Consider the following 26197-nt stretch of genomic DNA (forward strand, 5'->3'; position numbering starts at 1 on the left):
CGGATGGACGCGTCGGGAAGGAATTAAAATTCAGCCATACAGTCGTGTATTTTGTATTTGCACTAAATTAATCGGCAAATTGACATGAATAAGGTACTTTTGTGCAATCAAGACAGCACGGTGGAAAGCACTGTAATGCTATTGTACAGCCGCCAGCGTTATGCAAGCCACAATTTGTACGTAAAGCTAAGCACGCACAGCTAACAGTTTTAAAAACATCCGCAACAACCTTCAATCGTGAAGCCGGAGTTGTCCGACAAACCACCATCAAATGGCTACTACAGTCTTGGGAGTCGGCACAGGCGTTTTCGTCATCACTGCAGTTTGGATTGTGACTTTTGTGCTCTGGATGATGCTTCTGAGGGCATCCGGATCGTCAAAGTGAGTAATATATCGGAAGACGTCACACTCGCGTAAACCACAATAATTGCGTGTTTATAAAATCTTGAGCCTTACGTTATCTTGGATACCTTTTCAAATGAATCCCGTCCATACACTGTTCATTAAACAGCCTAACAAACACAAATGCGTGATCTCTGATCTGATATTTCATGTTGTACATTCGTGACTAGCGTTCGGAACAAAACTGATCAAATTCACGCTGATAGGGCGTGTGCGTGTTGTACATTTCTGGTGATCGTATTGTTTAAGAGTGATTATCAGTACGCCCTGTCCTATCTTGGCATAAAATCGTCTGTTTTTTATTCAATGCCCCTCAAGTAGTTTACGTGAAGGCAAAATTTGTGTCTCGGTGAATAGACTTAAAATTATTTGGGGGTTCCATAAAGGTCTGTTTCTTCAACCGGAATACAAACTAAAAGTAACGTTACGCCACTCCTTACGTATGCACCACGATTCAATGGCTTTTATGTTCAGGTCTATCTCTGTTTTGTCGCGGGCAAACTAGTTGTGGTGCAGCGACCGGTAGCCCGTAACGATTTTTGATTCTCGGACGTTAGTTGCTGTCACTAGATTAGACCAATATGTTATCCTTACCACCGATTGTTTAGGGACTTTATTATGAGACTGATTTGACATAGAGTGGCTAAGAGTTGTTGTTGAACAGTTTAACGTTGCGGTTTTTATTTTTCTGTGTTAGTTTTATTTATCGCTGGGAACCTTTCAACAACTGGGACTGGGAGGTTGTGTCAATATCATAATCACTTAAGAATTCCTCGATTATACATATTTACGTTCTTAGATTACAGGTTCTTTCGAAAAGTAGCTTTTCAAACTGAGCAAAAATGGAAAGTTCATCCTCCCTGGTAGGTCAAGGCGTTTTCATCATTGCTGCTGTTTTAATAGTGGCTCTGCTGCTTGGGTTGATAATGCAAAGAGCAACAGGATCACTGATGTAAGAGCACTAACACACAGGCACTACATACAATACACACCAGCCTGAATGCAAGGAAGACGACTTCTGGCTAAAAGATAAGGAAACCCGCAATTTTAAAGTAGTGTTTTACAAGCCTATGTGCCCTTTTAATTCATGATTGTTTGGCATTGTTAAAAAATATAAGACCAAATCCAACGAGGAGGCCTTCATCCTTCACAAAGGTCATTCATTACATGGTCCATAAACCTACTGAGACATTATATACAAACACACGCTTCACTAGCCACACTCTTCATTAACCTAAAGTGCACACCGGCTAAGGTATGGTCAACTGGTACAACCAAGCAGTCCACGAGTAACTAAAACAATTATCCCTTTCAATGTATTTTCTTCTGATGGTAAAATGGTTTGACTTTGTTTTAGTCTACCCATCAACCATTCAAAGGCTTTAATCTTTCTGTCATCGAACTCACACAGCTACTCTTCCAGTTTGCCAAAGTTAGCTAAAAGTGATGGTCATAACTATCACTGATTAAGGTTCATTGTACTTGGTGAAATATGCACAATGCAGTATACAGTATTAGACAGCTATGAGGTATGCCCTAGAATCATTGTTAAACAACATTCAAGTTGAAGTTACTTGAAGGGATGTTAAGTTACAATAGAAAGCGGTAATTTCTATTGGTTTCACTGTTGAGAAACCCTTTGCTACATACTGTATATTTATGTCACACCCAGTATAATGTAATTTTTTCTTGGGTATTTATCAAAGTCAGATTGCTCTTAATTTGCTATTTGCATGGTTAAAAAAAACAACAACGTCAAAGTCAAAATCAGATTAAGAGCCAAAATGTACAATTAGCCATATTTATAGTTTGAAAAACACAACAGTTGTGATATTGCCCTTAATGTATGTTTGTGATTTTTTTTCCAGGCTCGGAGTGATCCCGGTTTTCCTGTTGGCTCTCATCATTACCCTGGCACTCGTGTTTTTCCCTCGAAGCGCAACAACCCCATCTTCTTTCAAAGAGAGAGAGGTGAAGGCCTACACTGATTTGAAACAAACTTCCATTTACACATGCCATCTAAATCACATTTACTCTGCTCAGAAAATGTTGGCATTTGGAATAAACTTAGTTGTAGTGTACCATTTCATAACTCCGGAGCTGATTAAAAGTGATATTCTTTGAGTTGATCACAAATATCTTTCTCAGATTTGAATTTTTACTTCGCAGGTTGTAATCCGAGTTGAACATTTAAAAGTATCGAATTCATTAAGAGTTAACCCATCCATCCATGATCTGAACTGCTTTATCCTCACGAGTGTGCTGGAGGCTATCCCAGCTGTCTTTGGGAGGTAGGTTGGGTACACCCTGAACGGGTTGCCAGCCAATCGCAGGGCACACACAGACGAACAACCATTCACGCTGATCACAATCACACCTCGGGAGAATTGAGAGTTTTCCATTATCGTGTCATGCATGTTTTTGGAACGTGGGAGAAAACCAGAGTACCCCGAGAAAACCCACACAGGCACGGGGAGAACATGCAAACTCCACACAAGAAGGCCGGGGCCTGGAATCGAACACATGACAAAAGTTTTCTCCAATATGACTTAAAAAGTGGAAGCGTGCTTTTAAAAAAACCCTGTGGCCAGAAGATACAGCTGAGTGTCTTTTGGCAGTAAAAGTGTGATGAGGTTCATGAGTGCTCATGCACTGACTCACTCACCTGGAATTGGATATGAAAATATAAACCCAAAATAGAAAAACAGCTACTGTTTCAATTTTTTACCTTAATTGAAATATGTTACATTCATGGCCAAAATTGAATTTGTGAACATTTGTTTTCAAAACAGCGTCACGGTGGACAAGTAGTTAGCGCGTCTGCCTCACAGTGCAGAGGCCATGCGTTTGAATCCGGCCCCGGCCTACCTGTGTGGAGTGGCATTAATCTCCCCGTGCCTGTGTGGGTTTTCTACAGGTACTCCGGTTTCCTCCCACATTCCAAAAAGGGTTATCTTTGTGAACAACTACATGAGAAAATAGTCAAACCGTTTAAGAACAATGTTCCTCATTGTATAAATGCAAGGCACTTAGTGATTTCCTCATCTATGGTCGATCACATTATTGAAAGGTGAAGACAATCTGGAGAAATCACTGCATGAAAGCGACAAGGCTGAAAACCACCATTGAATGTCCAAGACCTTCAAACCCTCAGGCACTGAAAAACCTCCATCAATGTGTAAAGGAGAGAACCACATCGGCTCAAGAAAATTTCAGGAAACCAATGTCAGTAAATAAAGTTTGACATTACATCTCATAAGTGCAACTTAAAACTGCTATGCAAAGCAAAATACATTTATGAACATCACCCAGAAACACTGCTGGGTTCTTTGGCCCTGAGCTCATCTGCGATGGACTGATGCGAGGTGAAAAAGTGTTCTGTCATCCACATTTCAAATTATCCTTCTCTGAACTGCTTTATCCTCACGAGGGTCATGGGCATGCTGCAGCCTACCCCAGCTGACTCAGTCATCAGGGTCCACCCTTCAGTGGTTGCCAGCCAATCACAAGGCACACAGATAAACAACAACCATTCACACAATCACACCTACGGACAATTCAGAGTCATAAATAAACCCACCGTGAATGTTTTTGGAATGTGGGAGGAAACAGGAGTACCCGGAGAAATCCCATGCAGGCTCGGGGAGAACATGCAAACAGGAAGGCTGTAGTGTGGAATCAAACTCATGACCTCTGCACTGCGAGCTGGAAATGTGAACCAGTCAGCCACCCTGCGGCCCAACATTTGAAATTCTTTTTGCAAATTGCGGATGTCATGTCCTCCGGGTTAAAGAGGAAAAAAACCATCCGGACAAAAATACAATACATCTTTATTTATATAGCGCTTTCACAACAGCTGCAGCTGTAACAAAGCGCAGAACAGTTAACATAAAATAACATAATGTAGCGGTGTCACGTAGCAAGGTGGTGGTGGACCCCAAAAAGCAGGCAGGAGGGAGGAGCAGGGTGTATTTGAAGAAATATATTGATAAAACACAGAAAACTAAATCCAAAACAAAGTCATGAAAACAAAACGAATCCAAAGTAACAAACAAACACCATGGCAGAAACTAAAAACTCTCAATAACAAAAACATGACCAAAACATGACTGAAGCTAAAACATAACAATGAACTAAACATGACTGAAACAAACATGACAGAAGCCAAGAGCAAACAGCAACAATGACCCGACAATGAGTGGTCGGGCTGGGAGTTCTTTTAAAGCACTAATTACCTAATGACCAACAGGTGTGCAGCAGCAGGGGGAGCCCTACAGTGCCACCTGTTGGTCCCAAACCGAATCATGACAGTACCCCTCCCTCAAGGGACGGATCCCAGACGTCCCAATGTTGTTCAGAAGGCTTGCCTCGCCAGGGAACGGGAACTAAAAGCGACGACGACCTTCGCCTCGCCGGAGAACAGGAACAAAAGCGGCTCGTTGTGGACGTGAATGTGACTCAGCTCGAACAAAGACGTGACGAGCCTCTGCTCAACGTGGACGCGGACGGGCCTCGGCCCACCGTCGACGCGGCTTGACGAGACGAAAACATGGACAGCCGCATCACCAGCACTGCCTGAAGGGGGGACATGGGACAGCCGCATCACCAGCGCTGCCTGAAGGGGAAAAGGGTGTCGGCCGCAGACGTGCTCCACCAGGCACATGGTGGAATAGGGACCAGTCTATAGTACCTGCGGGGTCCAGGTGGTCCGGTCAGTCTGTCACGTAGCAAGGTGGTGGGGTAGAAAATACCAATTCCCCAGACCAAGAAGCAACTGAGATCGTTTCTTGGACTGATTGGTTGGCATAGGAGGTTTATTCCACATTTTGCCACATTAGCAGCTCCCTGAACAGATCTCACAAAGAAGAACGTTAAATCTCCTCGACCGTGGACGGCAGACTGTGAACGAGCTTTTAAGGCCCTAAAGTTTTTCATCTGTCAAGCTCCTGTATTGCAGATTCCAGATTTTTCCAAGGAGTTTCTCGTGCAAGTGGATGCTTCAGATGTTGGACTTGGTGCGGTGCTGGTGCAAGGTAGTGCTGGTGAGGAGAGACCCATCCTGTTCCTGAGAAGGAAGCTCTAGCCATCAAATGGGCTGTGGACTCTCTTCGTTACTACCTCCTTGGAAGAGAATTCCGATTGCAGACTGACCATCGCGCTCTGAAGTGGATGCGCTCCATGCAACACCAAAATGCCAGGATACTGCGGTGGTGTCTTGCCCTTCAGCCATACCAGTTCACCATTGAGCATTGCCAGGGTAAGAAGAACGTTATTGCTGATTATTTGTCAAGGTTGTCCGACCCTGGTGGAGAGGGGGTGAGCGATGTCATGATGACAAACTGTTATGATTCGGTTTGGGACCAACAGGTGGCACTGTAGGGCTCCCCCTGCAGCTGCACACCTGTTGGTCATTAGGTAATTAGTGCTTTAAAAGGACTCCCAGCCCGACCACTCATTGTCGGGTCAGTGTTGCTCTTTGCTACTGCCATGTTCGTTTGTTTCCTGTTCCTTTGCTGCTGTCAGGTTTGTTTCGGTCATGTTTTGGTCACGGTTCTGTTTTAGCTTCAGTTGCTATTTTTGTTTGCTATTTTGGACTATGATTGTTTTTGGAATTTGTTTTCTCTGTGTTTTATCAATACACTTCTTCAAGTACACCCTGCTCCTCCCTCCTGCCTGCTTTTTGGGGTCCACCACCACGCAACGTGACAAGCGGAACACATAACACAAAACATGGGCAATCATACAAGCGAAACAACTATTCCTGCATATGCCATGTTGTTTGAAGCAGTTATAGAAGAAAGGAGAGAGTAAAAGTCTCCTTTCACCAGTGGATCAGAGACGTCATGCGCAATTCCACATGTCGGCTACAAGCTAAATTTGAAACTAAACTAGTAGCTGTAGCGTCCATTGATGATAAAGGAAAATGGTTCACTTCTGTCAGTTTTAGATAGGCTTCAATTCCAAGCGGCAACTCTCAGTTCCAAATACAGCATAAAGTGGGCATTTATGGTGGAAGTAAAGTTTATGATATGCAGACGGTGTGTCAAACGATCTGTGACCCATGTGCAATGTGAGGCGCGCAGGCGTTAGACAGTTGGCCATCTGTGATCGCGAACAATGGCAACCACACTAAATCAAAATATGTATGTGATGCCAACACAATCTGCAGTGTGCGTTTGTAAAAAAATGATAAATTACAAACATACTCACAGAATCTACAGTGTGCCCTCACATCTAATATATTTTCATAACCTTTCATTAAATATCCAACTCTACGCTCTTTCATCACGAATCAACATTCCATGTGAGTCACTGAGGAGGACACACTTTCAGTCATGGACCTTATGAATGAGACAAAGCGCCAAGTCAAGTCAAGTCAACAGTATTTATAGAGCACTTTCAAACAGCCATCGCTGCATACAAAGTGCTGTACATGGAGCAATTTAACATGCACAATAAACAGTAAGACAAATCGGTAATAAAGGCGGTAGAAAGCACCAAACAGTAAAACCAAGAACAAATCTAAGTCATGCTGAGTCGAATGCCAAAGAATACAAGTGAGTTTTGAGGAGGGTTTTGAAGATGGGCAGCGAGGAGCCTTGCCGAATGTTCAGTGGGAGGTTATTCCAGAGAGAGGGACCAGCAACAGAAAAGGCTCGATCCCCTCTGAGCCTCAGTTTAGTTCTTGGTACTTCTAATAAAGTCTGGTCCACAGACCTGAGGCGCCGGGCAGGTGTGTAGGGGCGGATGAGCTCAGAGAGGTAAGGTGGCGCGTGATTATTCAGAGATTTGAAAACAAATAAGAGGATCTTGAAAATAACTCTAAAATGAATGGGGAGCCAGTGAAGGGATGCCAGAGTAGGAGTTATGTGCTCCCTCTTACGAGTACCAGTCAAGAGGCGAGCGGCGGCATTCTGGACCAGCTGAAGGCGCTTAATGAATGCCAGTCTTGCATGAGTTATGCATCCGGTTGATGTTTCAAAGGGCTGCTTACATGCATGCTCCTAGATATAACCTGTAACGCCACGTTCATGCCAAGTCATGGAATTTGTTGTTGCAGTTTATCTCCCCCAGAATTAATGCAAGTGGTGCCATACAGCGTAGCCTGATCACCGGTCAGTCATACATACACCTGAGATACGGATCATGATGACTGATTTCACATTCACACAGATTGAACAGAGATCAGAAACACAAATAATATTGAAAGCATTGGTAGATACACAACCTGTACCAAAACCGAATGTCAGCTCTAATAGAAGTGTTTACCTTTGGATTTCTACATTTGCATTTGTATACTCTGTTTACAAGCTTGCCACGAAGGCCTGCTATGCTTTATCTTTGTCCAACAGTAACACAGAACAAACACTCCCCCATGTAGCCTCTGGGTCGTGCCAGTAAACCAGCCAAATCTGCCAAGCAAGCTGCTACCTACAAAAAAAAAAAAAAGCAGAGCAGAGCCCCCCTGTCCTGGCCTGCTCACATTTGGTAGCTTTTTGTGAAAATTGATACTGCCATGGAAGAGAGCAGCAGCACATCCGGGTTTTCTGTACAAGATCTTTGTACTAAAATCAATCCAATGATTGATGACAGCTTGTGGAATAATGATATTACTATGAAGTCAGAAAATCACGATTAAGTCCTCACAGCTGTTTGGCAAGGCAAGTTTATTTCAATAGGCACGTTTCAGGTACAAAGACATTAACAGCATGACGGAAACAGTAACAAAATATTAAGTCTAAACAAAAATCACAATAAAATCATCTTAAATAATGATAGTAAATGATTAAACCCAAGCATCAGTCTCGATTATAAAAAAAGATGTGCAAATGGGGATTAAAAGAAAGGAATAAAGGATAGATTCATCCATCCAGCCATCCATTTTCTAATCCACATATCCTCAAGAGGAACGCGGGCAGGGAGGCGTTCAGGAGGCATCCGAATCAGATGCCCAAGCCACCTCATCTGGCTCCTCTCGATGTGGAGGAGAAGCGGCTCGACTCTGAGCCCCTCCCGGATGACCGAGCTTCTCACCTTATCTCTAAGGGAGAGCCCGGACACCCTGCGGAGAAAACTCATTTCGGCCACTTGTAACCGGGATCTCGTTCTTTCGGTCACGACCCATAGCTCGTGACCATCGATGAGGGTTGGAACGTAGATCGACCGGTAAATTGAGAGCTTCGCCCTTTGGCTCAGCTCCTTCTTCACCACGACAGACCGATACAACGTCCGCATCACAGCAGACGCTGCACCGATCCGCCTGTCGATCTCCCGCTCCCTCCTGCCCCCACTCGTGAACAAGACCCCAAGATACTTGAACTCCTCCACTTGGGGCAAGATCTCCTCCCCGACCCGGAGGGGACACTCCACCCTTTTCCGACTGAGGACCATGGTTTCAGATTTGGAGGTGCTGATCTTCATCCAAACCGCTCCACACTCGGCTGCGAAATGCTCCAGTGAGAGTTGGAGAGCCCTGTTTGAAGGAGCCAACAGCACCACATCATCTGCAAAAAGCAGGGATGCAATACTGAGGCCCCCAAAACGGATCCCCTCAACGCTTCGGCTGCGCCTAGAAATTCTGTCCATAAAGGTTATGAACAGAATCGGCGACAAAGGGCAGCCTTGGCGGAGTCCTACCCCCACTGGAAACGATTCCGACTTACTGCCGGCAATGCGAACCAAACTCTGACATCGGTGGTATAGTGACCGAACAGCCCGTATCAGGGGGTTCGGTACCCCATACCCACGAAGCACCCCCCACAGAACTCCCCGAGGGACACGGTCAAACGCCTTCTCCAAGTCCACAAAACACATGTAGACTGGTTGGGCAAATTCCCACATACCCTCGAGGACCCTGCTAAGGGTGTAGAGCTGGTCCACTGTTCCACGGCCGGGACGAAAACCACACTGCTCCTCCTCAATCTGAGGCTCGACTTCCTGACGGACCCTCCTCTCCAGCACCCCTGAATAGACCTTACCAGGGAGGCTGAGGAGTGTGATCCCTCTGTAGTTGGAACACACCCTCCGGTCCCCCTTTTTAAAAAGAGGGTCTGCAACACATTCCACAAAAAAAAAAGCTGTGACAGGTGGCAAAAAAAAGACATGCACAACCGTGGGATGTTCCAAACAGGTCGTTACCTGTTTGGAACATCCCACGGGTAAACAGGCTAACAGGGAACAGCTGGGTGCCATGATTGGACATAAAATGAGCTTCCCTGAATTGCTCAGTCGTTCACAAGCAAAGATTAGGCAATGTTCACTTTTTTTGCGGACAACTACATGAGAAAATAGTTGGAACAGTTTAAGGATGATGATTCTCAACGTACAAATGCATTTCATCATCTACGGTCCATAATCAAGAACTCTCTTCTCCGTCATGAACAAAATCCTCCGGCCACCAAACTCTCTCCCCCTCCACCTGTACTCCACAGCAACCTGCAACTCCATAATGGAACACTTCAATCACAAAATCCATCACCAACTCCATCAAAACCTGCCTGCTCCCCCCCCCCCCCATCTGAACCTTCTTCTCCTTGTCATTTCTTCTCCAGTTTTGTTCCACCAACGACTGCTGAATTATCCAACCTCATACTCAAATCCAAGCCCACCACTTGCCAGCTTGATCCCCTCCCTTCATCCCTTGTTAAATCCTGCCTTCCTTCTGTGCTTCCTCTCATATCTGCTATTATCCACTCCTCACTCTCTTCTGGTATTGTCCCATCACTCCTCAAAACTGCTGCCATCACCCCCACACTGAAAAAACATGGCTCTGACCCCAACAACTTTGATAACCTCCGCCCCATCTCCAACCTTCCATTTATCTCGAAAATCCTTGAAAAAACTGTTGCTGCTCAACTCCACTCCCACCTGTCCCTTCACTCTCTCTATGAACCCTTTCAGTCCGGTTTCCGCCCCCGCCACAGCACAGAGACTGCCCTAATCCATATTGTAAATGATCTCCTCATAGCATCTGATTCCGGTTTAGTCTCCATCCTCATCCTCTTAGACTTGAGCGCTGCCTTTGACACAATCTCTCACCCTATCCCCCTCAATAGACTCTCCTCCATTGGTCTCTCCCACACTCCCCTCAGTTGGTTCCACTCCTACCTCACTGGCCGCACTCAGTTTGTCCAGCTCAAATCCTTCACCTCAAAGCTTTCCCCAGTCACCACAGGTGTACCACAGGGATCTGTCCTAGGTCCCCTTCTCTTCATCATCTACCTCCTGCCTCTTGGCCATATCCTCCGCAAATTTAATATCCACTTTCACTGCTTTGCTGATGACACCCAGCTCTACCTCTCCTGCAAGCCAAACTCCATACTCCCACCCCCCTCCCTCACCTCTTGCCTCTCCGAACTCAAAACATGGTTCACAACAAACTTTCTTAAATTAAATGCTAATAAAACTGAAGTCCTCCTTCTTGGCACCAAATCCACTTTATCCAAAGTAAACAGTTTTTCCTTCAACATTGACAGCTCCCTAGTGTCCCCCTCCCCCCAGGTTAAGAGTCTGGGTGTCATCCTGGACAGCATGCTCACCTTCCACTCACATATCAACACCATCACCCGCACTGCTTATTTGCACCTCCGCAATATTACCAGACTTCGCCCTTCCCTCACCCCCCGCACCACTGCTATTCTTGTCCACAGTCTTGTCACATCCCGCCTTGATTACTGCAACACTCTCCTCTTCGGCCTACCTCAAAAGTCCCTTCATAAAATCCAGCTGGTTCAAAACGCCTCTGCTCGCATCATCACAAAAACATCTTCCCAGCAGCACATCACCCCCGTTCTCCAACAGCTCCACTGGCTCCCTGTTCAACATCGCATCAATTACAAACTGCTTCTATATACATATATGGCCATCCACAACCTGGCCCCTCCTTACCTATCCGACCTTCTCCAGGTGCATATCCCCTCTCGCTCCCTCAGATCCTCGTCCTCCCTCCGCCTGTCAGTGCCCCCTGCCCGACTGAGCACCATGGGAGCCAGAGCCTTCAGTCACGCTGCTCCAAAGCTCTGGAACAACCTACCTCCGGACCTCCAAAACTGCACACCTCTTTCCACTTTCAAGTCCCGTCTAAAAACACACCTGTTCAGGATTGCCTACAACACATAGCTCTTCCATTTCCTATGTTTTTATGATTTTATGTCCTGTTTTTATATAATATCTCGTTTACTAATTTTTACATTGTATTTTCTTATTGTCTGTACAGTGTCCTTGGGTGGCATGAAAGGCGCTTTTAAATAAAATGCATTATTATTATTATTATTATAATAATATCATCAGCAGGTTCAGAAAATCTGGAGAAAGCACTGCACGTAAGCGTCAAGGCCAAAAACCAACATTGAATGCCTGTGACCTTCGACCCCACAGGTGTCACTGCATCAATAACTGACATCAACATGTAAAGGATATCACCGCACTTAAGAAAGCCAATGTTAATCAATACAGTTTGGCGCTCCATCCAAAACTGCAATTTAAAACGCTACGATGCAATGCAAGAGGCTCTGCTAGTGCCAATGGGATGGGGAACTTACACATCTGTGAAGGCAGCATTGATGCTGAAAGGTACACACAGGTGTTGGAGAAATATATGCTGCCATCCAAGCAACGTCTTTTTCATGAACGTTCCTGCTTTTTTTCAGCAAAACAATGCCAAACAACATTGTGCATGTGTCACAACAGCATGGCTTCATAGTCAAAGAGTGCAGGAACTAGACTGGCCTGCCTGCAGTCCAGACCTGTTACCCATAGAAAAGGTGTGGTGCATTATGAAGCATAAAATACAACAGCGAAGACCCCAGGCTCTTGAACAGCTGAAGCGGTACATAAGCAAGAATGGGGAAGAATTCCACCTGCAACTTGCTGGATATTGCTCGGTTAATTAAAAAATGAGAAGTGTTAAATGCATCCATAAGACCCTGCATACATTTACCCCACCTTTTTCTTGCTCATTTGTTAAACGCACATTCACACATTCTGTCATTCCACCACCTAATCCAGGGGTCGGCAACCCAAAATGTTGAAAGAGCCATATAGGACAAAAAAAAAACCAAAAATATGTCTGGAGCCGCAAAAAAATAAAAACCTTCCATAAAACGTACGATTAAGGAAATACATGCTGTATGTATGTAGGAGACTGGACTGTCTCACAATTGTTTGTTTTTCATTCCTTTGTTGTGTGTTTACAAACGCCCCCATAGAATTTATTTTGTAATTTCCTCGCTTGATTTTTTGTTTTGGTGCATTATTTTCGCTTTTCTTAGTGTCACTGAAGTGATCATTAATTTCCGTTTTTCGAACGAGAAGAGAGAAGACACGGAGTCGGACGCAGACGTGTCTGTGTTTGTCGAGACTGTTAAAAGCATAAATAAAGTGTACGTTTTAAAAAACCAACACCACAGCTCTTCTTTTTCGGAGCTGCAACGTGTATCTATCTATTTGAGCTATATTAGCCTACTATCAAAACCTTTTTCCATTTTCAAACATTTTTTATAAAGCTCCAGAAGCCACTAGATGTCGCTAAAGAGCCGCATGCGGCTCTGGAGCCGCGTGTTGCCGAACCCCGACATAACCTGTAAATTATCTCCCAAATCATCTGTAGGGCTTCCTGGTCTTGTGTCTTATGGATACACAGTCATGTTCATAAATATTGGGACACTACTACAATGAATATTAAATGAGACAAACAAAATGTGCTTTTACACCAGACTTTTATCTTTAATTTGAAGGTATATAAATACAAATCAGGTGAATGGTGTAATAAATATAACAATTTGTATACAGTATATGCATTGTATTTTTAAGAACCCAAAAGTAATTGGGCAAATGAACAACCGAAGATCAAAGTTTGACTTTTTAATACTTGGTTGCAAATCCTTTCCAGTCATTTAAACCTCTAGTATGACTTCTTCTTCAGTTACTGCTTATTCTTTGGACATTCACCCTCATCTTAAGCAAATGAAATGTGCACTCAGAGCAGAAATGTAATAATATATAAGTGTGATTATTTTTATTTACATTGTACATTTTAAAGAAATATTTAGCAAAAAGGAATCCCTGCCATTTATTTGACAGGTTTGTAATCATTGCTACTTAGTGACCTCATAACAACTATTTGCATCCCACTTTTTCTTTAGTTTTTGTGAAATCCAAAATGTCTACCTTGCATGATTGTTTCTGGTTCTGTTTCGTGAAAGCTCTCTCCTGACATCTAGCGGCAAAATGTGATAAAATTTGAAATTCAAAGTACCAGTACCTCAATTTTTTTATTGAATTGTTGCTTCTCTCTCAACTACATACAATATTTTGGAAAAACTCTTCAAGAACTGACAACACTAAGCAAATTCTTTGTTCTTTTTTCCTCCTCCACAGATAGTGGACACTTTATTTATCGCTCGCTATGTGCTGCTGGCTATAGTGAGTGTGATCTTTCTCAGCGGGCTGTTCATGTTGCTCCCCTTTCATTTCTTGGAGCCTGTCTATGCTAAAGCTTTGAGAACACACTAGAAGGAGTTGGCACTGGATCACATTGCCAACCTCAACAACCCAGAAGAAAAGAAGCCAGCAAGAGGCCTACTACTTCTTCTTCTTCACAGACTGTGGAACCAAAACAACAGGAGAAACTTTCCCATGGCCAATGTCTTATAGATTGTTTATCCATCGCGGTCCAAGTTGACTCTCTAAATACTTTCCTATTGGGTGCATCTAGAGCATCACTAATAGGTGAATGCAAATTGAGACACTGTCTGTTTTGTGAAATGTTTTGTTTGCCTAATGTTTAACTTAATTTGTGTGTTTTCAGTTTTAAGATGTCATGTTTTCTTACCGTTTTTAACCCCCATTGCATGCCGCGCCTGTAATTTATTTAAACTCCCATGTGAAAGTACTGGTGTTTTTTTCTTTTTTTTTTACTGAGCTGTTTGTCCTTTTTATTTGACTTCAAATTCAACATTAAAAGGAAACAAAATTCGCAATAACAGCTTTTTGTCTTTGACCTAACAGCATAATGACAGGCAACCTGCCAGCGACGAAGGGACATAATGCAGTGTCTCTCGTTGTCTCACAAAACAACATTTTTTTCTTAACACTCATTCAGGGGAACAATAGTTCATTATCCTGTTAATTTTTGCACCTCGCATGAATGTCTTGGCTCACTCAAGTTAATTTACACAGAGGCTTAATTGTTAGTGCAGTGCAGTACACTTCAGAAATATCCAAATTGGTGCATATTATATATATATATATATATATATATATATATGAGAGAGAGAAAATGTTGACCTAATTTTTAAAAATATTTTATACCCAGTGACATTATGGGGGGGGGGGCATTTAGCCTGTATTTTCATCTATGCGTCCTAGACGCATAATTTTCCCGCAGGACGCACAGTTCCAAATAATGTGCGTTTTTGGGACGCAAGGAAATTTCTCAGTCAAAACAGAAAAAAAACTACGGCAGGCCTGAGGATTTCACGGTAACGATCGTTACCGGTAGCGTGTCATTTCCGTGGTGTCATTTTGACGGTACCAAAAAATCGTCTCCCGTAAAAGTCACTGCACACGAGTTGACTGTTCGCGATCGAATCTCTCTTCCATGATCAACGTGATTTCACTGTGCTTGTATGTGTGTTTGTGGTGTGGTGAGTGAGTGTGTTTCTTCTAATTTACTTTCGTTTTGTTTTGTTTTCAGTGTTGGCAGGGCGGAACAGATAACGTTATGTGTGCATGTTACTATTTTAGTCCGCAAACTGAGGAATCGCGCGGATGACAGTTTGAGATGGCGGAGAAAAAACACACAAAGGTCTACTAATTACGACATTTAAGAAATGGGAATGCCAGTCTGATTTTTTTGTATGAATCGTCCAAAGGGCGTATCACTAAACTCACCTGGGATGTATGCACAGAACACGAGAGCGAGATACGACGAGAGGCACGATTACGAGGCAAGTTGGTCATTAGATCTAGAGCAGGGTTGTCAAACTCAGGTCATCAGCAAGCTCTGCGGAAGCCTGACATTGAACCTCATCATTTGAATCAGGTGTGTTGCAACAGGGAGACTTGGAAAACATGCAGGACAGCGGCCCGCCAGGACCTGAGTTCGACACCTATTATCTAGAGGCTAATCGCTATGAAAAATATGATGAAACAGTCTTGGTTATTCTATAATTTACTGGTTGTAGCATGGTAACTTTATGAATAAAACATTCGTCACAAGGTGTAGTAATGCTAATGTTAACTGTCAGTAGAACTAACGATGATGTGTAGTAGATTCTTTCGTCAAATTGATAGATTACACACGCATCGTCTTGGGAAGAGGATGTCAAGCCACATCGAGACTTACCTTTATTAATGATTACCAGTAAATTAATCTTTGCAGTGTGAGACTGGAAAAAATACTCTGATTTTGTGGTATGTTGTATTCATGATGCCATATGAGTACAACATATTTTGATCCATTTATTTTGTTGAATAAACCTGGAGTACACAGCTGCTGATGTTCATTGTTAATCTTGTATGCCTGAATTATTTAAATGTTTGCAGCATTTGTTTATAAGAAATAAACCTATTATCAATGTACTGTATATTGTTGTTGTTTGTGATATTATCATATGCAATTGAATAAGTAGACCATTTCAGAATTTGAAATTTGGGACTCTCAAAATGTATAATGGGACTCATACTTTTCTGATCAGCGAGTCCATGTGGCTCACTGGGGGTAAACTGTGAAATTATCACTGTTAGTTTAATTAAACACTTGGCCTCTTCTTGTTTTAAAAAGTGTGAAGCCTGAGGGGATGTGGAGTGGAATTCCAACCAGGGTAATAAAATGGAATCGAATGAATCAAAACCAATCCTATTAGTTCCGGCCCACATCTCTGTACTGTGTTCCATTTGCTGCTTGCATAACAATACAGACCCACAAGCTGGGAAACTGGGGAGTTTCAATTGGGTGCGATCTGGAACTTTTTGACTTGGATAGACTTTTTGGTTTTAATTGGCTGCATGATTACCAGAAAATATCATCTGAGTCCTTTGCAAAAGGAGGTACTGTACTGAAAAACCAGCTATGGTGCAATAGTGCGCTAAACGTCGAGGGAAATATTCCACTTAGAATATTGTACTTAATAAACTATGTTTTACTGAATAAAACAACCCATTCAGACATTAATATTCCATATGAATTTCAGGATTTCAATCCAGAAAATGTGTATGGTTTGAAAATGTAATCCCTAAAAATTCAATTTAGAATATCCAATAGTTTTCCTTGTCTAACATTTTTGCTCGCACACAATTTTTCACACTAAATCACCTCTGTAATTCCACCCCCTTTGTACACACACACACACACACACACTTTTTTTCCCTTGCTTTCCTCATTTTAATTTTTGTAGCTAAACTCAGTGTTTGGGGAGTGGGAAAATGAGCAGAACAAAGCAAGTGGGGGTTTGAGGGATCATTTGAAATCTTTGTGGCACAGCCAGCTGGACATATAAAGAGACGGGGGGAGAGAACGGAGAAAGAGAGAGCAATGCAAGGATAAAGAGGTGTGAGCCGAAAGCTCCGAGTGTGAAGTTGTGAAACTGCAAAGGGGATGTGGTGCACCTCCTCTTCAGGAGATGCATGCATTCAAATGCACTCAAGCAGAACTTCTAGTTTGCTGTTCTCAGTCTCAACCTTTTTGCTCTCCGATTGTGATATGGAAGCCACCAACTCCCCCTCAAATTCATTCATGTTTGGGAGTCACCAAAGTTGGTGCACTTATCCCAGAAGAATGAGCCTCAGTTCATGTTAAATCATTTCCCCAAAAGTGTGGCCAAAACTGCTTTTTATTAGCTCTCTGATGTGAAATGAGCTATTATTAAATGCAAATATTTATTTGCTAAGGACCTATAAACTATTTGGCATAACCAGTGACACCAAAGTTTTCCATTTGGGCATTTCCACCAAGTTTAAAGCCACCACTAGAAAAAAAGATAATCTTTTCTGTGCAACCTGTTCTCGTTTGTGTATTTCCTCTCTGTCCTTGAGTAGCCGTAGGGTTTTATACCTTTCTCTTCTACGGAATAACCCCTTGGCTCTCCTGTGGAGCAATTGAATGACCGGATTAGTGGTCAGGTTGCTCACCTCCAGCCTGCTGCTGCTAGGACATGGCACCCTATTGTAGGATGGTTCAGTTTAACAGTGTTGAAGAAAATTATTTAATACTGTGAAAGCTTCATGAAAGTCACTGGCGATAAGGATAAAAGAATAGAAATGGCATGGGTGGTCAGAGCAGCCTCTGGAGCTTGCTCTTTTTTTGCAAAAGATTTGTTGATCGTTCTTTCACGTTGAACTGCTCCTCTCCATCGTGGCCAAAGAACCAAATAACCAAACACTCAAACTCTGGTTTCCACCTTCTCAAATGTGAATACTTGGATTTCCTTGCTCCTCAATGAAAGCATACAAATTGTCCTTGTGCTTTAAACCAAGACACTCATGTATGTAAGCTTGGATTTTGAATAACGGGCCAACATTTTTGTCAATTTTCTGACATTAACATCGACTCCTGTCACATTGTCTTGCCCAAAAGGTTTGTCGTCCAAAGTGTGATTAAAGATCTTTTCACACTGCACTAACAGCAAGCCATTAAATTTTTGAAAAACTAAAACAAAGTTTCTCAGTTGGAAAATGAAATATCTTGTCCTTAGTGAGTATTAAGTACCTCACACTATGATCAGTAGTTTAACTGTACAATCAGATCTTGCCCACAAATGGGCTGACATGCATAAACATCCCACTATACAATTCAAGATTTCTGTTTTTGTCGCTGTTAAGGTTTTGGAAAAATATGTGACAATTGTGTTGTTTACCTGGATTTAAAATTGCGTTTCATTGTGATACATTGCCGGCTGGTTGTCTAGAACCATAAATAGAACAGAACTGCCCTGAACAACCATTGAAAATTGCAGAAGCCTTTGGCTTTACCTTTAACAGTTTTTGTATCTTTCATTTGCTGCTTGTTTACCGAAAAGTAAGGACAAGACAGAGACATACTGTATAATCTTTGTACTCTCAAATGTCTTTAAAATGAAACCTCTTCATCTTCACACCGGTGAATTAGTTACGTTTATTTTGCTTCTTATGTGTGCAACATGATGTATGGGCGTCATGCTGTGTGGACTGGCAGCTACAAATTTGCTCAGCCAGTTGACTGGCAGGAGGTCGGCTTTTTGTGCAGGATGGCTTTTACAACAACTGTTATATGAAAATATTGTGTTTACCGGTAAATGTGTTAGACTCCATAAATGGGTATGTTTGCCTCACAAAAGAAATAATTGGGATCATTCTATCTAAATTCAAGAATGTTGAAATCATATTTTGGGTCATGTAAAACCCAGCGCATTTGATCCATTAGAATTTGTTTTCATTGAAATATAACGGACAGCCCACTCAGTGCCCCCCCCCTTTTTTTTGTAGTTTCTTTGACTCCCCAACTCCTCCAGTTTCAAACTTATCCCATGCAGATTGAATGGCATACATTTGTGACAAGACACTACCCCTTGGTCCCCTTTCCCTCTCTATTTACTCAGATGGAATCTCTTTTTCAGTTGGGGGGGGGGGTCTGGTTTTCTTCAAACTTCTCCCTCCTCTTTTCCATCTCCCCAGGAAAAAAGGACCCAATAAGGAGGACGAATGCGACTAAAGAGGAGCCAAATTAAAGAGAGTGAGATAAAGGGTCCTCGGGTATGTTGATGGATGATCATGTTCCACGTATTTGGGTTGGAATTTTAATGAGTTAGTAATTGACTCTACATGGGTGTCACAGTAGAACCAATGTAGATTTGGGGACTTAGACCCAGGAAGCGAAGTCAGGACTGAGACTCAAGATGAATGTCAGTGCATGGCTACTCTATGTGTCATTGCTCTGTACTTGGGTTGAGTACTGTCAGAGGTGCAAATGTCAAGATCTCTGTCCAACAGAACTGGAGAATAAGAAGTCCAAGACTCGCATAAAGGTGCATTTTCGCAATTCTCTCGGACATAAGCACGCATCTTCCAGAAGCAGGCCACAACAGAGAAAAGGTGAGCTTTTCAAAATTTCAGTCATGTTCGCCTCACTGTTTTGACCAGAACATTGATTGTGTCATAATCGGACAGAACTTAAATAATGTCGGGTGCATGCTGTGTTAAGGGTTCCTTCTTCATTTGTAAGACTCCCACAGAATTGAGAGGATTTGGCGCTCCTCCTCAACTTTTTTCGATCAACCTTGAATGGTCTTCATTGCAGAAAAAAGTTTTCTATCAAGTAAATAATAACGAATATGAAAAATAATTTGAACATTGGAATGTGTGTAAAAATATTCAGACACCGTTAGAGATTTTGTTTTAGCAACACCATGAAGATCAAATACAACTGGAAGGCCACCAGAGAGTATCGTATAACTATCAGTAGAAAATCATTCATAGAACTTTATATTTGATTTTCTGTGTCCATTTGATTGTTAGTTGGCTATTTCCTTGTGAATGGATGATGAAGAAAAGACGAGGCGGCATAATGATTCGGGTTCGCACATTTCTACTACAATGACTCACATGGTCAAGTTATAACAACAAATAAATGAATAAAAAGAAACCACTCTCATCCAGATCAACACCCGACGGGTGTGAAACATCATGGGTTGTTGAGTGGTTGTTCCCGAATGCACTGTTATCAGAACAAAACTAGTGTTGACCAACGACTTTTGCACTGCAGGCTTCTGTATATTTTACAGGGGAGAGGACTTCACTCGCTGTGTGCTTTTGTTTCGTTTTTAACCCTTTCATGCACTCTGTAACCTGATAACATGATAAACTATCCACTGCACTAACTGCTGTCCTTGAAAGGGTTAAAATATACTTCAATGTAGTTGCTAGTCTCCTTTTATCACATCCCTTTTTCCCACATGGCTGTGACCAATTTGTTCCTTTGATTCTCTATCCCTCCATCCTTCCCCATTCTAATGCTTGTTCTGACCTTTAGTCTATATTGAGAGTGAGGTTCCTTCCTTCAGACCTTTCTTAGTCCCGTAGATTATATTGAGCTGCAACAAAAGATTTGCAGAGGATGAAGGTCTCATTGTTTATCCTCTCCAAACCTTTTGTTGCAGCCTGAAAGATGGCTGATGTCTGGCCAACAAGCCCATGTTGTTGGATCAATATAAACATCAGTCACTTGCTCCAAGATCTTTTGGGTGCTCACAAGGAACAGCTCACAAAAGAACCATTTCTTTATGACTACCCCTGGGGAAAAAATGAGCTCCTGGTAGTTCATCTATTTCTTGGTCATTCTTTTTGAGATTACAGTGGGCCAATGAAACTGTTCAAACCCTCATGCAGAATATTCATTAGCCATTTGCGGTTGGACTACGCACACGTGAGGGTGGAGTGAGCTGCTTGAAAAGAGAAATGTGGAAGTACGTATGCAAAGCTGTGCCCAGCTCTTTACGGTGCAATTGAGAGTGAAAAGATGATTTTTGATTTGTGTTTAAAGCATAGGGAACGAGTGCTATAAATACAACCATTTCTGCAGTGGGGTCCCCGTCTTTCTGTTTTTTGTTTGGCGATCAACTCCCACCATCGCTGGCAACGGACGACAGGACAACAACTCCAGCCTTGGAGCGACATCTCCCCACGGACGTATATATAATCCCTTGTGTCTCCCCAACATGTGATAAACTGGTCTCCAAAGGGTGCACTGCCGCTTGGTTATGCTTAAATATTTCTCATGGGAAAGTGAAAGTCTGAGAAAGGTTCTGGGCTTCTACTGTGGAACCAATTGCATTCTGCATTGATTGGGGTTAAACAAAGGTAAATAAAAGTTAGCTGCCATGGCATCTCAGACACAGGTCCCGCAAGCTATTATAAACGTTGCTTCAATACAACCACTGTAACCAACAAAACACGTTTCGATCTCCCATCCATCCATCCATTTTTTGAACCACTTTATCCTCACAAGGGTTGCGGGGCATGCTGAAACCTTTCCCAGTTGTCTTCGGGCAGTAGGCGGGGGACACCCTGAACTGGTCGCCAGCCAATCGCAGGGCACACATAGACAACCATCCGCACTCACACTCACACCTAGGGACAATTTAGAGTGTTCCATTAACCTGCCACACATGTCTTTGGAATGTGGGAGGAAACGAGAATCCAGAGAGAAAACCCAAGCAGGCACGGGGAGAAGATGCAAACTCCACACAGGAAGGCTGGAGCCAGAATCGAACCTTGCACCTCCGCACTGTGAGGCTGATGCGCTAACCAGTTGACCATTCTTTGGATCTGTATAAACCATATTTCATCTTTTCATTTGACAACCACAGGCACCCTTTAAGCACAGAAGCCAGACTTAACTCTCCCTAGCCTTTCATTCAGATCTTCTGGGAGGATCCCTTGGAGTTGCCAGATCAACTGGAAGGCGTAGTTTCTCCAGTGAGTGTTGGGTCTTCCAGGTGGGACATGACTGGAACACGTCATTATGAGAGCGTCTAGGACCTATCCTAACCAGATACCCTCCCATGTCATTTGACTCCTCACAATGCAAAGGATCAGTCACTGTTCTCAGAGCCCATCCATAATGATGGAGCTTCTCACTTCGTCCCTAAGGGAGAAAGATTCTGAGAAGGAAGTTTCTGCTACAGAACGGTTTTCGACCAAAATCCGTTTCAGAAGGCTGTTTGAAAAGCAATTTATTCGAAATCCAAAACAATTTTATTAGCCCATGATTAGGGGCTAATACAATATGCAAAAATAACAACAACAAAAACAAACAGATTTACATAAATCACAACAAACACGTCTGCTCACAAAGAACGTTACACGAGGAAGTGTCACTTCCTTGTCGTGTAAGGAAGCCGAGAGGAGTCAAGTGGTGTATTCGAGTTTGCTCAGTTTGGTCGAAAACCGGCTTTCTGACGGAATCCGAGGCGTAAAAAATCTCAAATTTTCTGGTCAAAATCCGAGGTTTGACTGTACTTGTATGCATAATCTTCCTCATTTGGCCACAGTCCACAGCTTGTGGTTCATAGCTGGTGGTGTGAACTGGTAAATTGAGTGTTTGGCTTTTTGCTCAGTTCCTTCTTCACTGCAATAGACTGCTGCAGAGTTTGCGGTATGAAAGACACTTCACCGATACTTAATGAATGCCTCTGTCATATCTTCTCTTCATATTATACTTGTAAAATAGTGTGTTGCTCATGAAATCCATGCAGTCCATCCATGGTTCAAAAAATGTAATTTTATTTATTAAATGAAAACATTTTGAGGTCTTACTAAAAAAATAAATAAATGGCAGAGTTCAAGGTATCTTTCAAATGAATTAAAAAACGGAACTCAGAGCAAACGTCTAGACCTTAACTTCAAGTAAACAAAAATGCTGTGAGGCGTCATACTTTCAGCTTTCGGAGTGTGCAGCGGGGCGTTCACCTGAATTCAAAAATACAATGGAAATGCATCTCTGTGATTTTCGGCACAATTTCAGTCTTGTTTTTAAAGTTTCACGAAGAAGTTTACTGGAATCTTATCTAATCTAATCAAATAACATACACATCAATCATCCATTCATCCATCCATTTTCTAATCAGTTTATCCTCACAAGGGTCACGGGCATGTGAGAGCCTATCCAAACTGTCTTCAAGCAATAGGTGGGTACACCCTGAACTGGTTGCCAGCCAATCACAGGGCACACATAGACGAACAAACACATAAATCAAACACTTTAATTTATTTTCCCAAGCCACGCAGCGTCACAAGATAAGGAGGAAAGAGCCTCACGTGGCTCCGCACCCGCGAGTTGCCGATCTCTGGATTAGATGATAACATACTTTTTTTTTTCAACAGTTATTTTAAATCCAAAGCACCCACGTCCCGGTATTTATTTGGCTTTTATTTTGAAATTCGTCCCCGGTGCTGGTTGGCTGCGTGTTACAGTAATGCAGTGTATAAACAAAAATAGACAATCTTTGTGAAGACTGGCTTGTCTTGGCCTGACCGCATCGATGTCCATCGCCAGAGGTGATGTCATGTTGCTCTTCGTGATAACCGCATTTCTTTTGCCAGGTAAATTACTTATGTACTGCATATACATTATATTTCTTGTAACATAACTATCAATTTATGTTTAAGTATCGAAATGGTTAATTTGTATGACGTGCGTTCGTAGTGTAAAAGAATAAGGCTCTCGATAAGGGGAGAGAACATGTGCATTATATTCACAATAAGTGTCAATATTTAGCCTGTTTAAAAATTAACTGATTATTCAGAAATAGTTTAATGGCTGGTAATGTGACATTACTGTGCTTGTTGCTTGTGTGCTTGAGTATGCGTGTTATTGTGCGTGTCTGGAGTGTTTGGAAATCCACTTTAACTTGAGTTGGAGATGGCGAAAGATATTTTCGATTCATGTTCTTGTGCGTTTTAAATTACATCTATGTGTCATGAAAGGCTTACATTAATGATTTGTAAGTTTTTTTTCCTACGTTTTATGTGGAACTGCTGCGACAACGTGGCTAAACGGGGTATTGTTATCTGTCATTTGAGGCATTTCCGGTTCGAATGAATGAAGGACCCATTGAAGCAGAGCATCACTTCAGTCGGTTGTGCAACAGTTGATGAATAATATTTTATCTGATTGGTTATGTATTTACATTTCAGTTGGAGTAAAATGAGCTACCCTTGTATTTGTACTTGGATTACATGAATCAAGTAGTTTTAAATGTATTTTATTGCAGAAATATGAGTGCAACAAATCAACTTATCCACATCCCAAGTTAAAATCACTAAGAATTTCTGTCAATTTTAAGTTTACAAGTTTCCAGGCTCTACAAAGTACAGTGTAAATACACACATAAACTTTCTTTAATTGTGAGTATGCTGTTGATCAGGGAGTTCCAGGGTTCTTCAGTTGTTCCTGAGTGCCTTGAGCTTCCTCTCCTATCAGGAAGCTGATCAGTCCCCCCGTTTCCTTGGATGTGGTCATCCGTCTGCAGGAAGTTCAAACAATGGCATTCATGTTCTACACCCTGCAAACATTGTTTGTTAGTAGGAGGGTAAAAACGTGTTTGCTTTGGATTCAAGCTGGGCAAAAAATGTGTCACAATATGAGTATTTCATACATGTCGATAGCGATAATTACTGATTTTTTTTTTCTTTGACATAATCAAATTAGACAATATAAAACACACGCAGCTATCCAGACAAAAAATACCATTCAAAATATCTGGTAGAAAAACTAACATGAAATCATTTACAAAAAATTGGATGAAAATGATTAAAACCAAGATTCAGCAATTTTACTTTTTTTTTTTCTTCTTACAATGGAATTGTTTTTGTTTTCATTGCCAATATTCTTTTAGGCGTCATTTTCTTTTGGGTGTTTTTTATAATGCCAACATTATTTTCAATGTCAAAATGTCATGGCAGTGTTCTGTTTCCATACTCTATGTTCTCAACAACTGGTAAGGGACACTCCAACAGGAAAAGAATGCTATTGTAAATAAAGAATGACCAGACATTTTAGTACTTAATCAAAAACAATCTGAATCCTTTAACAGGTGCCAGAGTTTGTGCTGACGATGTACCACCTCGCATTGTGCATCACCCCTCTGATGTCGTGGTGAAATTTGGAAAGCCAGCCACATTCTCATGCCGGGGGGATGGAAACCCAAAGCCAACCATTGAATGGCTGCACAATGGCCAGCCTCTGGAGATATCAAAGGGAGATGGCCAACTGCAGCCCATGATTTTATCAGATGATCGACTTTTCTTCCTGAGTGTGGGTGGGAGTGGTCACGGCCACTCGCATGAGGGAGTGTACACGTGTGTGGCCAGGAACAGTGCAGGAACGGCCATGAGCCACAATGCAACCTTGCACATTGCAGGTAAGACTTCTGCAGAATTTTACTGAATGATTGACCGGTCAAACGTTGCACAAAAAAAAAAAAAATAAATAAAAATCAGCTATTTCTCAGAGCAAGTTGAGGTGTATCCAGTTTGATGTTTTGTTTTTTTGGAATGTACAATTGATGGGTGTCCCCGTGCGGCTGCAGCGTGTACCTACAAATGATTAACAACACCCCTCAGTAACACCTTCCGTCTTGACAGCCTCTGATTGGCGAGTTTTCTGCACACCAAGTTGGTTCAAATTTTATTGAAATCCAACTCAGGCTTCTTTCATATGTGGATATAAATCTGATATATACAGTATTTGATGCAAGTGAAGTGTGGAGGCTCAGGTCATGCTCATCCGACCTAAATGTCATCAAGTGCCAAATATGTGCTCCATGCAAGCTTTGTAGAGCGCTTGGGAGACTACTCAATCGTCCTTGCATCGGCAAAGTTTTTTTAGAGTACCGTATTTTCTGCACTATCAGGTGCTTCGGAGTATAAGGCACATCTTCAATGAATGGCCTATTTTAAAACTGTTTTCAAAGATAGGGTGCACCGCATTATAAGGCGCATAGAATAGAAGCTAAAATAGCAGCTGAGGTTACATTATGCATCCACTAGATGGAACTAAGCTAAAGGGATTACAATACAAAACACCTTAATTTATGTAGAGCTTTCTCAACCGCTGTAACTAAGCGCTTTACAAAGCATTTCAAATACTATGCCCAAGAAATCAGAATATTGACCCATATATAAGGCACATCAGATTATAAAGTGCACTGTCGGCTTTTGAGAAAATTGAATGCTTTTAGGTGCGCCTTATTGTGCGGAAAATACGGTAATTAAAATCAAATTAGAGGCATAAAATGGAGCCAGATTGGGGTGATTTACA

At 42.2% G+C, this 26197-nt stretch overlaps 2 protein-coding genes across 8 annotated transcripts in view; both read left to right on the forward strand.

Annotated features, from left to right (window-relative positions):
• Positions 1–15958, forward strand: tmem218 (transmembrane protein 218). Its single transcript, XM_086131914.1, has 3 exons — positions 1–381; positions 2271–2373; positions 13780–15958. Exons 1-3 carry the CDS (start codon positions 272–274, stop codon positions 13912–13914), a joined length of 348 nt encoding a protein of 115 aa, XP_085988040.1. The 5' UTR covers positions 1–271; the 3' UTR covers positions 13915–15958.
• Positions 15959–19154: 3196 nt separating this feature from the next.
• robo4 (roundabout, axon guidance receptor, homolog 4 (Drosophila)) overlaps positions 19155–26197 on the forward strand; it is a 32421-nt gene continuing 25378 nt past the window's right edge. For 4 of the 7 annotated variants that reach the window (XM_086131709.1, XM_086131710.1, XM_086131712.1 and 1 more), the window contains exons 1-2: positions 19155–19470; positions 24972–25298. In XM_086131709.1, coding sequence (XP_085987835.1) covers positions 19275–19470; positions 24972–25298 — 523 coding nt within the window. In that variant the 5' untranslated portion in view covers positions 19155–19274. Of the gene's footprint in view, positions 19471–23398; positions 23479–24971; positions 25299–26197 lie in introns of those variants that run through there. The other 3 variants (XM_086131707.1, XM_086131708.1, XM_086131711.1) reach the window with 3 other exon arrangements.

Source organism: Hippocampus guttulatus, chromosome 15, assembly GCF_054856545.1.
Source record: "Hippocampus guttulatus isolate MCC_2025c chromosome 15, RoL_Hgut_1.0, whole genome shotgun sequence".
NCBI classification, from domain to species: Eukaryota; Metazoa; Chordata; class Actinopteri; order Syngnathiformes; family Syngnathidae; genus Hippocampus; species Hippocampus guttulatus.